We start from the raw sequence: 12,071 nt of genomic DNA on the forward strand, positions 1-12,071 counted from the left end.
TAAGAATTGTGAAAAATGTTTGTAATGGTGGAGGAACATGTGAGACAGCTGGACTGCACACTTAATATCACACCACTCTAACGTATGTTGGTTTGTGCAAGATACTTTTACATTTTACCAACATACAAGTACACCACTACACTCTTACCTCTGAAATTCTTTTTGTTCTCTTAGGACAAGAAGCTTATAAATTGCACTTAGTCCTATAAGAACCTTTGTGCTGCTTCCGGAGTGACAGGATATTCAGGATGGGTAAGGTTAGGGAGTAGGGCTCGTTTCCTATCGAGTTTCATGAGGAAGAATTAGGGCACTACATCGCGAAGTCATGTCTCCCCGGAAGAAGGGGAGGCCAGCTCTGAACCAGCCTCTCCAGTCAAAGTAGGCAGGGGATGGCACACCCTTGTTGAGATTAGGGAACAAACCCTACCAACTCCAAAATTCATCTCCCACAGTAGACTAGACCTATAAAATTGCCCATGAACTCCAGAATCTCGACATTTGCGGTTAGTGATGTGTCACTCCTGGACATCCATAAGGTAGCCCAGATTGAAGTGACACTTCGGTTTTTGCTGTGCCCAGTGGTGGGTTCAACTGTAAGGTATAAACCAGCCAGAAGTAATACCTGCTGGGTATACCTCTGTGAAATTACCGAAACATCAACCAATTCAGATTACTAAATTATTCTGACATTATGCATTAAGTAACAGTGAGCATAGTAAATACGTTATAAACCTCAAAGCACAGAAAAGTGTTGTATTAAAAAACTGAATCACTATGCATATCACTCTTAGTGATGTAATAAACAGTTGCAGTATACACTGCAACCACCATCTTGAAATACTGTACCTTGAAGCAAACTTGACCACTTAATAGTAAAACTCTTTTAAGATTTAAAAGGAACTAATTTAAAACTATGCACTGGCTGTAATGAGGCTTGGCTTGTGTACAAACTGTTCTTATTTTCTGGATGACCCTTATATTTTTGCACCACTTTGGTAAATAGTTACTTGTACTAAAGAGCTTCAAGTAGTATTTGACTTTAAAAAATCAATCTATTTACAAGTTCAAGGATCATTTTAAAAGTAAAGAAACAGTGTTTTCAACTTACTCCAGCATTGTATTACAGATCTTCATAGTTAATTATTTACTGATAACGTAATACTAACATTAAACGAAATCATAGTAATTTTTATTTGTCTAACAAAGTCTTTTGCAAAAATTAACTATTTGGTCAAGTATGAGTATGGTTCTTAGTATAATACACTCCACTAACTTTTCTCTTGATACAATGTAGATGTTGTAGAGGCTACCATATAATAAATAATATAATTGCAACAGCTTAGTGTCAGATCCTTTACCAACTGTGCCAAGCTCCTAAAAATATAATTGAAAATTGTTCAGTGCCATTATATTTCCTCATGATAATGTTTACCACATAATACTGTGTTTACAAAGGCGATTCTAACAATTCTATTGGCGTTTTATAGCCTGGTTTCAATTAAAAGTTTTTTGGTACCAAGTTTCTAACATATGTTTTAAAATTTTAATAATATCTTGGTAAAAACCAATATGGAAATGAGATTTGAAGAGAGAATTCGATGGCTGGTTCAAGAATTTCACACCAACTGAATTGCAGAAAGCATATGCAAACTGGATTGTGGAACAATATGTCAAATATTTAAATTTGGATAGTGACTATGAAAAATAAGCTAAGATACAAAACAATAGTACAGAATAAGTTTTTTATCGCTACCTTCATTCTTTAATTTTAAAGGCAAAGAACCTGTTATGCCCTTTATAATAATAAACTCATAGCTCATTTCTAACTCCTTTAAGATTCATGGTTTCATTTTTTATCATTAAGCATTAAATAGACAATATCAATAAATAAATAATACTTTACGCTAAATAAGAAATAACAACTAATAATAAATAAGAGAGCTAGAATATAGGCTATTGGTAAGATTTATATAAGATTTGTAAAAATCATAAACTCACATAAAAAAGCTTGCTAAAATTATATAAAATAGAAATTATTTTATCACTTATGACAAAATATTGACACCTTTATAAACTTACTACTTTACTCATTATTTGACAATTCATATACAAATACATACGATTATACTTCTCAAGCCCCATAGAGGCAAGCATTGCTGGCAGGTCGTTGAAGGTGGAGGTCACCATGGACAGCAGATTACTTGGAAGAGACTCCAGTTGGTTACTTTGAGAAAGATTCACACTGTTGCCAACAGTCGTTAAGTCCGGAGAGCTGTTACAGGCCAGGTCCGCCACAGAGGAAGAAAATAACGGGTTCTTCGCCCAGATGTCACCAGACTATAAAAAAGACAGTTTTCTTTCTTTAAAGCTTATTGACATGTCTTTTGAGCTTTCAAATAGATTTTAAAGGTCCCAGAACTCTTGTAATTAATCTGATTTATCTTAAATTTAAGATGTTATACCGGCTTTTATTGTATAACCATAACATTGGAAGTACAGTTGTAGTAGTCATTTTTTGCTTTTTTAGAAGTAGTAGGATTATTAATAGGTAGTTATATTACTCGTACTAGGATTTTGTGATAAGAAAGAATCTTTATTGGAGAACTATTCAAATCCCATGTAGGGATGGATAGATATGATAATCGGCATGCTGCAGGGGCACGAGAAACACCATCATAGTCAGTTGTTCTTTCTACTTTGCAAATAATGACCAACAAGTAACCTGCTCCTTTCTTAGCTTTTTGATATCCTCCTCCAGTGTACCCCTTTTTTAATTTTCTGTGCAAGATTTTTTAACAGTTACTAAATGTCAGTGCTTTAATGAACTTTGTGTAACCAGAATTTTTCCAATTCTGCTTCTCCAGCTGGATTTTGTATAAGTTCTCTCTCATTTTGACTACAGTACCTATTTTCTAATAAATATTTATTTTGCATTTTTATGCAATCTAAGCACATATGCAAATTTAAGATTAATTTCCTTTAAAACTAGACTTCCCTTAATTTTACTTGTTCTTCTATTTCAGATTCTGAGTGATTTTAAAGTTACTTAAAAATAATGACAAATTATTTTTGCAGACGGAAGCGTTGCAACTTTTGTTGCCAGTAACATTCATGTAATTACACTTAAGCATGATTTTTCTAAAAATGTATTTTGTAAAAATTGTGTTTTGCTTAAAAATTGTACATTTTAAGCAGCCTTAAGTGTTTCAAAACTAACAATAAATTAAAAATCTCTTCTGCGTTATCTTTAGACATTAACTCATTTATGTCCTCATTGTCTCATCAGGTGCACCTGATGAGAATACCTCTTTATCTAGCTAGACTACACCGGATAGCTGCTAGATTTTTTTTTATAGTCTAGGTGTCTCTGACATTAAAACAATGCAAGAAATTCGTTTTGAATGTCTTTATCACAGAACTTTTGACAAAATTGATAAACATTGACTCCAGATTCCAATTCAATTTGTATCAGTGTTAAATTACAGATGCTGCACTAAGTGGAATTTTAAATAGAGCTTAACTCAACATTTGTATTGAATCAACTCTTCCCAGCATAGCTATTTTATGTGATGACTTGTTGAACGTGAATAAATCAGGTATACAAGATGTTTCATAATTGCTGTCATGTATTTCTTGTCACCATTTTGCTTCCTTCCTTACTTATTTTGTACCCAGTAAACTTAAAAGACCTTCACAGTTAGGAAGACGCCTCTTTATTGAGCTATGATCCATCTACAAAACCGGTAACATACACGTAGTGCTTATCTGATGCATGTCGCCAAGATGTCAATAACACCCCCTCAAGGTAGATTGTATATCTCTTAGCGTATACATAAAACAATTTTTATAAAAAAGCCTATATTATTTTATCATTATACTCAAGTGTTTTATACAAAGCATTTATACTGAGTTTTTGATCTTTATCAAAGTATATGGTCAACAGTAAATTAGAGGGTATTGAAAATCCAGGTTAAGGTGAACATTTTTATTCTTCAAAGCTAATATTGTCTCTAGTTTAATATAATTTAATTTAAGAAATATATACTTTCTTCTAAAGATCCCACTAATATGTATCTTTTGTGACAAGAACAAATGTCAATTTCATTACATACTTTGATATATATATACAGCTGTATAAGATAGAATATATACTATTTTTTTGTATATATTCTATAAATTTATTGTTTTTTCTATAAATTTACTATTATTATTGTTGTTGCTATTGTTATTATGAAATATAATATTGACTGGCCAATTCACAAATTGTGTTTAAAGACAATAAAATACTTGATTCTTTTTTAACAAATGTATTGTTTTGTTGCAAGTTAAAAGTTAGAGAGGATTATGAAGTTCTAACTTTTCAGAAATTTCTAATACATCTAAAATACTCGTATTAAGTCTCTTTGGATCCTTACATCATCATTTGGTACTCAAAAGGTTAACTAATGATTAATTTCACTATATTATCATTTCACCAAATCATTTCAGGGCCTACATTTTGCCAGATTAGAAATTAAATCCTGATAAAAAATTATTTCTCATGACACCAAAACAGAGTTCAGGCTTTTTATGTCTGAAATTTGGTTCAGTTGTGGTGACTGCTATTACAATAGTTGAATAGTCTAAATGAACAAACTATTTAAAAACAACATTTTTTTACTTCATGTTCAACTTTTTTGAAAATATAAAGAAAATGAATATGTATTGTATCAAGCGACTAAACTATAATTGCACCCACCTGAGAAGTGATCCCCTCTTTCAGTTTCTGCTCCTTGAGAACCGCACTGGGGCTGGACTGACTGAATCCGTAACCAGCCCAAGAAGATGTTGGAACACGTAGATCAGTTGGCTTCGGCTGCCCTTGTAAAGCTGTGACAGAAAAATATGTTCGGTAGGCTATTGCATTTTCTTTGAAATTTTTAGAAATATATAATTGTGTAGAAATATAATCATACTTCCTAGGTAAAAAAAGTCTCCTTTAGCTGGTTAAACTTTAGCTCGAAAACTTGTAGTTTCATTCTTATTGCTGACAATATTTAAAAAACAAACTCCCTTGAATATATGAGATCTAAGTTTTTAAAATTACAATGTTTTTATTGCTACACCAGACAAGATGAAAGGGTTATGAGAGGAGCCTTCTGTGAAACAACAGTTTGCAATGTTTAATAAAAAACAATAAAGTGCAATAAAACTTGAAAAGTCTACTAACATTGATTGTGATTTAGTGACGGGTATTTGCACATGTGATCATGTGCTTGGATGGTGATTGTTCTTCCTGTCAACTTGACATAAAAATGAAGATAAAAATGATTAGTGTGAAAATGTTATGTTAAAAGTTCATACCAATCTTTTAATCTTCAAAATAAGCAGTTCAATTAACAGCAAACATGAATTTCAGAGAGTCTTGCCGACAAGCTTTAAAAGAAAAATACAACTGTTGACTCTGCCAAGTCATTACATATTGGAAACAATATTTTCTGTAGGTGCGTTGATAAGGAGCTGAGCCATTTGCGGGTATGAAGCAAGAAGCAGAGACAACTACTGAACGGGGAAACACAGAACGGTAGTTTATGAACACTTGCTCTCACAGGCTGGTGTCCACTTTATTACCAGATTGCCAGATTTCGTTAAAAAATGCTCTGACACCCAAGGCATTAAAAATGCGTCTAGTGTGTTTTTTTTGACATCAAAGGAATTTTTGGCTGATAACTTTTTGAAAACTGACACTGGTGTTGGAAGTGGAGACAATTGGCAAATAAACGGGTTGTATGAATGGATATATGCTTGAATTGTATGTTTGAATGTGTTATTGTGGTATGAATGCCAATATTTTCACCTTATAGAATGACTTTTACTGCGTAATATAAATTATTACCCACAGTAAAAAGTTTCACCAAAATTAGATAACTTCATTTTCTTATTTTGTAGTAATGTACGCTACATGCATTACACATCAGAAGGTCCTGATTTCCAGCACCTAACATACAGTGAACATTTTAATATTCATCAATATAATAATGAATTCCACAAAAAACCAATAATTTTGTATCACTGATTTACAGACAGACATATCACATCAATTAATTGTTCAATTATTTAAAATGCAATATAGCTCATTGCCATACAATAATAATGGTATTATGGTAAGAGTCCTGAGGCACTAAAATTTGTATGTGTTTAATAAAGGTATTAATGAAAGTACATGATAAAAGTTTACAGAACAGTGCCATTTAAAAAATAGTGACAAAAACTGTGATAACAATATAATGATTGAATAAACACATTGACTTATTTATACCAATACACGTTAAAAACTACGGTAAAATGCTTTTCTTTCCTTTCAGTGTGTTAAAAACTGCCACTTACAAGTACCAACATTATTTTTATGTATTAATGTCTGAAAAGCCTTTCTTAGTTGATATCAAACACAATCCACTCATTATTATCCCTATAAAATTGCTAGCTATACTATCTAGAATATTTTTTTATAAACGACCAAATACACAATTTTCTCATAAAATATTGATTGAACTGTAATGTTAAAGTGTTTATTACCATGAGTTGCCTGTAATTTTAGCTGATGATAGTCGAAAAACCTCTTCTGGCGTTCAAATCCCGGGGCTCTTAGATCAGACGAGTCATTGAAGGAAGCTTGATCTAAAATCAAATAATATAATAATAACAAGTTTGAAAAATAAATAAACACCCCTCATCAGTTGCTTTTAGATTTGACACAGGAAACGGTACCTAATTAATTTGTCAAGTGAATCCAGAAGGGACATTATTAATGAATTTAAAATAAACTTACTATTACCTTATTGTGGCTCTAGGAGAAAATGTAGATTTCTATAAACTCACCTGACTGGTGATCAGAAGACAGGTTCTGCACAGGGGAAACATTGCGGGGGCTGGCACATGGACTGGACAGAGGGCTGGCATTACTGCTGAGTGGGGAGTGTCCTCCTACCATGTTGCTTGTCACTGTTACAACATAAATAGTTCTATGTAACTCTTTTGCTAGCCGAGGTTAAAGTAGTGACATTTGAAATATTAGATACTGTACAGCTAGGTAGACAGTCATGATTATTCACACATTATACACAAACACCAATAAATGGCTTGCCCTGTAAGTAAGAATGAATAAAGACTGTGGAAGCTGGGAAGAAAATGAGAATTTATAACAGAAAAAAAGAAGATATGGAAGTTGATGTGTGCCAAATTGCTCCTGAAATAAGTATAAACTGAAGTCTACATCAAACAAATTTTGGAAATATTGTATTCAGTTTAGAAGGATACTACTCCCTTCCAGTATTAAATATTGATGACAGACTTGTAACTGATGCTACTGTGCTTTACTTGAAGTTTAAAGAGTACTTTGGTTCCATTTATCACTCTTTCAATGAAGAGCAGTTCTGAGTGGAACCTAAGATAACCTTGTTGGTTAAAAATGTGCAGTCTGCCACCAAGTAGCAGAAAATCTGGTCAGCCTGTACAAGTATTACTGAATTCATTATTTCAGGTACAATTTCCCCCCATTGCCATGTTGTTATTCAGGTTAAAATACTTAAAGTTTCTTCAATTTGGAAAACTATTGTTGTCAAACCATTTCCAAATAAAGTTTCTAAACTATCTCTAATAGTAGAACAATTTCTGTTAAGGTGTTGATCTAAAGATATTTCAAACATAATTAACAGTTCAAATCAGCATTTTAGCCATTGAGGTAAAGAAGTTGATAATGGCTTAAAGGTCACCATTTTCAGCCTGTTTACTTCCCTGGCTGAATTCTGAAACCTATGGTCAGTTTATGCAACCACAGAAAAAAACATACCTTAATGTATTTCTCACTAACTGTAAAACCATTTTTCTAAGTATGTTTGCCGTCAGATATGTGTTACCTGGTGCTCCGGTCCCTGAAGTTACTGCGATGTCAGGCATGGAGAAGGAGAAGTGACTGAGAGAGTTACGCTCCTGGTGGCCCAGCTGGTGTCCCCGAGGCAGTAAGTGCTGCAGTAGCAGCTGGTGAGGATAGTGCACGCCTAGCTGGTTCCACCCCATGTCCAACATCGGAGACTGGCAGTGGGGTGACAAGAACATGTTGTTCACACCCATGCAGTTGGGGCTCAAGTAATCCACATTGCCTGGACATTGAGATAGTTGTTGACATGATGTAGTCAATCCACACTCATCACATAGTGTTGTGAAGTCTAAATACTACTTTGAAGAAATCAAGGCTCAATTTCCCGTAGGGACAATTATTGAGGCCATTATCAACAAAAGTTAGACATCTGTTTTTATAAATATACTTTCAACTGTTATATACCAATTCCATCTAGTTTACTACTTCACTTTCAACTAACCACTCCTACTCTACCTCCTCTATAGAGTGAATCAGAAATTATTTCTAATTATCATTTTCTTTTACAATCTGTTATAGTACATACATGGATGGTTGCCAAATGCAGGAGGGGGGGTGTCTTGATTTAGAGCATTGTATGTTGCTGGAATGTTGGCAAGAACGGCTGGTTCTTTTAATCCAATAAGCTGACGGCGTGCTTCATATATATTACCTAAAACATATCAAAATAAAAAAAAACTTTTTATAGTAACACTTATTTAAATTTAAAGCATTATTATACTTATAAGTTTGAAACAATTTATATTTATTATTTATTCTTGTATATAAAATCAATACGATTTTGTTCAGATAAATGTCAATTATAAACAAATATATTTATGTTTGTTTTTGTTGCTAAGTCAACAAATATTATAAAAAAGAAAAAAAAAATTCTTATACTTCATAACAGGAGTCATTACTTTGATAGTAATAGTCAGTAATTCAAAATAGAAAATACAAATAAAATAATATAACATTATTTTCATAATTTAATATATAGATATTTCATAAAAACCCCAATTTTAAAATTAACAATGGATATTTTCAAAGTAAAAACATATATTGTTTACTTACAATCTACATATAAATGTTCAACGCTATTGCTCATAGTAATTTAAAAATCAAACTCAAGGGTAGTTAAATTTTTTGTGAGATTCGAATAAGCATGGAGCATATGCAGTATATTTCAATCTTTGTTTATATATAGACTAGACACTCTACTTTTAATTCACTCAATAGTAAACTAAAATTGTTTATAGTTTTCGCTAAACAAGAATTTGAAAATGCAGTGTAAATTTTGAAAATATCAATCCATACCAGTTTACCTTCTACAATGTGTTCTAAATTACTGACTTACTTGCATTCTTCTCAAGTCCCTTGATAGTAATTGAAACAACATTTTGTTTTGGTTTGTTTCGCATCTGAATAATGACTTCCAAGTTGTTCATAAGGTCATCAATAGCATTCATGTTTGCAGTCAAAGAGTTTTCTGGTACATCAAATATGAGAAGGAGTGGCAGCATGCCCTAGAGGAACAGAACTGTGTTAGAAGATTAAAACAAATTGTGTTTCAAATTCTATTCAACATGAAAACTACAGGTCCTAGTCAACATGTATATAGGTCAGTAGTGTCTGGGGGAGAGGAGGGAGCTTAACTCATCATTTCCTATTTCATAATTGTGAAATAGAGAGAATAGATCTATATTTATATATATATTTAATTATTAAGTAGGCCCTATTAAGGGTACAGAGTAATTGCAAAATGTACATCAGAACTTCAAGAATTTTTTTTATTTACTGGATAGACACACTTTTAATTAATTTAAAAAAAATTGTACATTTCCCATCCAGTTATATTTACTCCAGTATGTACCAAATTACTTGCTCTTAAATAAACCTTAGTGAGTAGTGAACCTCTCTGGGAATTTCCAAATTTGGGGGTCTAATAAAAATTTGTAAACTTAGACACAGCCAAACTATATTAAATAAGTAGTATACGATTTAATATATTTACAGTCACAGATGCCTTAGGGTGGGGTGAGTTTTAAAATTACAGAAGATCCAGAGAAATTACTCAAGTAAAGATCTGCAGTGAAGGTGTTAACTATATGTATTATGGTTAGACAGTTATTGTACTGTAGCATTTTGATGTGACAGATGCCTTAGGACAGGATAGGTTTTAAGTGTAAATATCTGGTCAAACAAGTTTAATTTATATTAATCTTACTTTTACACATTTATATGATGTGTTGATTTATGTTTGTACTACAAATAGTACCCAAGGGTTAAAACTCCATAAAGCAGTTATAAGGTTACTGGCCAACTTCAAGAGTAAAGAAGCCTTTAAAACATTCAAGATAAAGACACACAGTAGCACTTTAGATTTAGGAAGTGATACTTGATAAGACTATGAGTGCAAATTTTACTGTAGAGGAGACTGAAAATCTGATGGTATTTGTATAATCCAGAGTAATTATTTCTTGCCTCTATTTTGTCACTAGTAAATTTGAACATGTTAACCAAATATTGTGGCAAATCATTTTTAAGAATCATGATAAGCTCATGATAAGGTTGTCGGCATATGTGGGGAGTTCCAAAGGGCTTAAGCCCTTATATACTGTACGTATGGCCATGAAGACTTGTGAAGTAGCCTATAATTAACTTAACAAAACATGTTGTCTTAACATGCACGCATGATAGAATGGCTCAATACGTAGTAAGAAGATAAAATGGAAATAAATAAATAATTGGATTTATTAGATAACTCATAGCTATGAGCATTACTTGTGGGCCGCAGCAGGAATGGAATAAGACTTACAAAACCCACTTGTACTTCCCCTTGATAGTGCTACTAGTCACACAATTGTACAAAGATTTATTAAATAGTTTTTATTTTCACTTTCAATATATTTAAGAATACATTTAGTTTGTATTAGTAAACTCTTCATTTTCATTACTAGTTATTATACAAAGTTTTCTTTTTACCATAAGAATACATTTTTCGTGTTATGATAAACATTCTATTTTGCCAGATTACACAAAAAATACAATTTTATTGAATAATATTACAAATTTATTTCTTGTGGGTTGAAGTATTTTTAATGCATGGATTGGAAACACTACGATATGTATTGCTGCTAAAATGTCATCTTAGTAATTAATACAATTTTAACAATTTATTTCCATACAAACACTTATTAAAATAAATGTTTTACCTCATATTATTATGTCTTTATATCATAATAATTTCATTACAACATTTGTGATGAAGTAATTGATTTGTTATCTATTACAGTTTTCTGTTTATATCAATTTAACAAATATACCTACAAATTCATTTAAATAAACCGATGAAGGAAGGTTCTATGGCTGGCCCTTTAAAATTATAATTGCAACTAATTATGGCACGTAAAGTTTAAATACATCATTAATATAATGAGCAATAAGCATTACAACAGCAATGTAAATAATTAACACATAAAAAACAAAAATAAATATAGTAATATAACAAAAGTTACAAAGTTTCATTTATATTATTTACTGTTATCTTTTATGGATAGTTTTATGTAATACTAGAGAAAGAAGGGGATCGGATACTTTATTGACACTTGTGCATTTTAATTTTTTCAAGTTAATTCCAACATTGTATATATATTTTGACAACTATAGCCAAACTTACAATCAGCTGTTGTCGAGCAAGATAAACATTATTGATTCCTCCTGAGATGGTCACATTGCTTCTCTTCAACGGGGGAATGTTCGGGTCAGTGGCATCAGCAAACAGAATCTTTGCTCCAGTTCGCATAATAATCTGCTTCAGATTCTCGTGGTTTTTTCCAACAACTATCGAGTGATGATGTGGTGATATTTCCATCATCATATGAATTGTCACTTGTCCCTGAAACAAGTCAAGTAACCAATGGTTACATTATGAAGTAAATATGAGTTAGTCCTAGCTGACTTCTTTATTATTTTACATAAAATATCCAAACTTGCTTATTACTTGGTAAGAGATTAAATGATACTGACAAAATAAAAAAAATAAATTACAATTTGCTATAAAGTGCAGGAATACAATGGCCTATGCCACATTACTAAAACTAGATACTTACACATTTATGATAGTTATACAGCAAAATAGTTTAAAGTAAAATAATTCTTTAGCAATATATTTTTT

At 31.9% G+C, this 12,071-nt stretch overlaps 1 protein-coding gene across 1 annotated transcript in view; it reads right to left on the bottom strand.

Annotated features, from left to right (window-relative positions):
* LOC124362408 (protein bicaudal C homolog 1-A) overlaps window positions 1-12,071 on the bottom strand; it is a 34,796-nt gene that overhangs the window by 6,352 nt on the left and 16,373 nt on the right. Inside the window, exons 7-14 of the mRNA XM_046816879.1 lie at window positions 11,574-11,792; window positions 9,252-9,420; window positions 8,442-8,567; window positions 7,896-8,138; window positions 6,859-6,981; window positions 6,556-6,657; window positions 4,739-4,869; window positions 2,121-2,337 (exon numbers count right to left, since the gene is read on the bottom strand). Coding sequence (XP_046672835.1) covers window positions 2,121-2,337; window positions 4,739-4,869; window positions 6,556-6,657; window positions 6,859-6,981; window positions 7,896-8,138; window positions 8,442-8,567; window positions 9,252-9,420; window positions 11,574-11,792 — 1,330 coding nt within the window. The remainder of the gene's footprint in view (window positions 1-2,120; window positions 2,338-4,738; window positions 4,870-6,555; window positions 6,658-6,858; window positions 6,982-7,895; window positions 8,139-8,441; window positions 8,568-9,251; window positions 9,421-11,573; window positions 11,793-12,071) is intronic.

This window comes from Homalodisca vitripennis, chromosome 5 (assembly GCF_021130785.1).
Source record: "Homalodisca vitripennis isolate AUS2020 chromosome 5, UT_GWSS_2.1, whole genome shotgun sequence".
NCBI lineage: Eukaryota > Metazoa > Arthropoda > Insecta > Hemiptera > Cicadellidae > Homalodisca > Homalodisca vitripennis.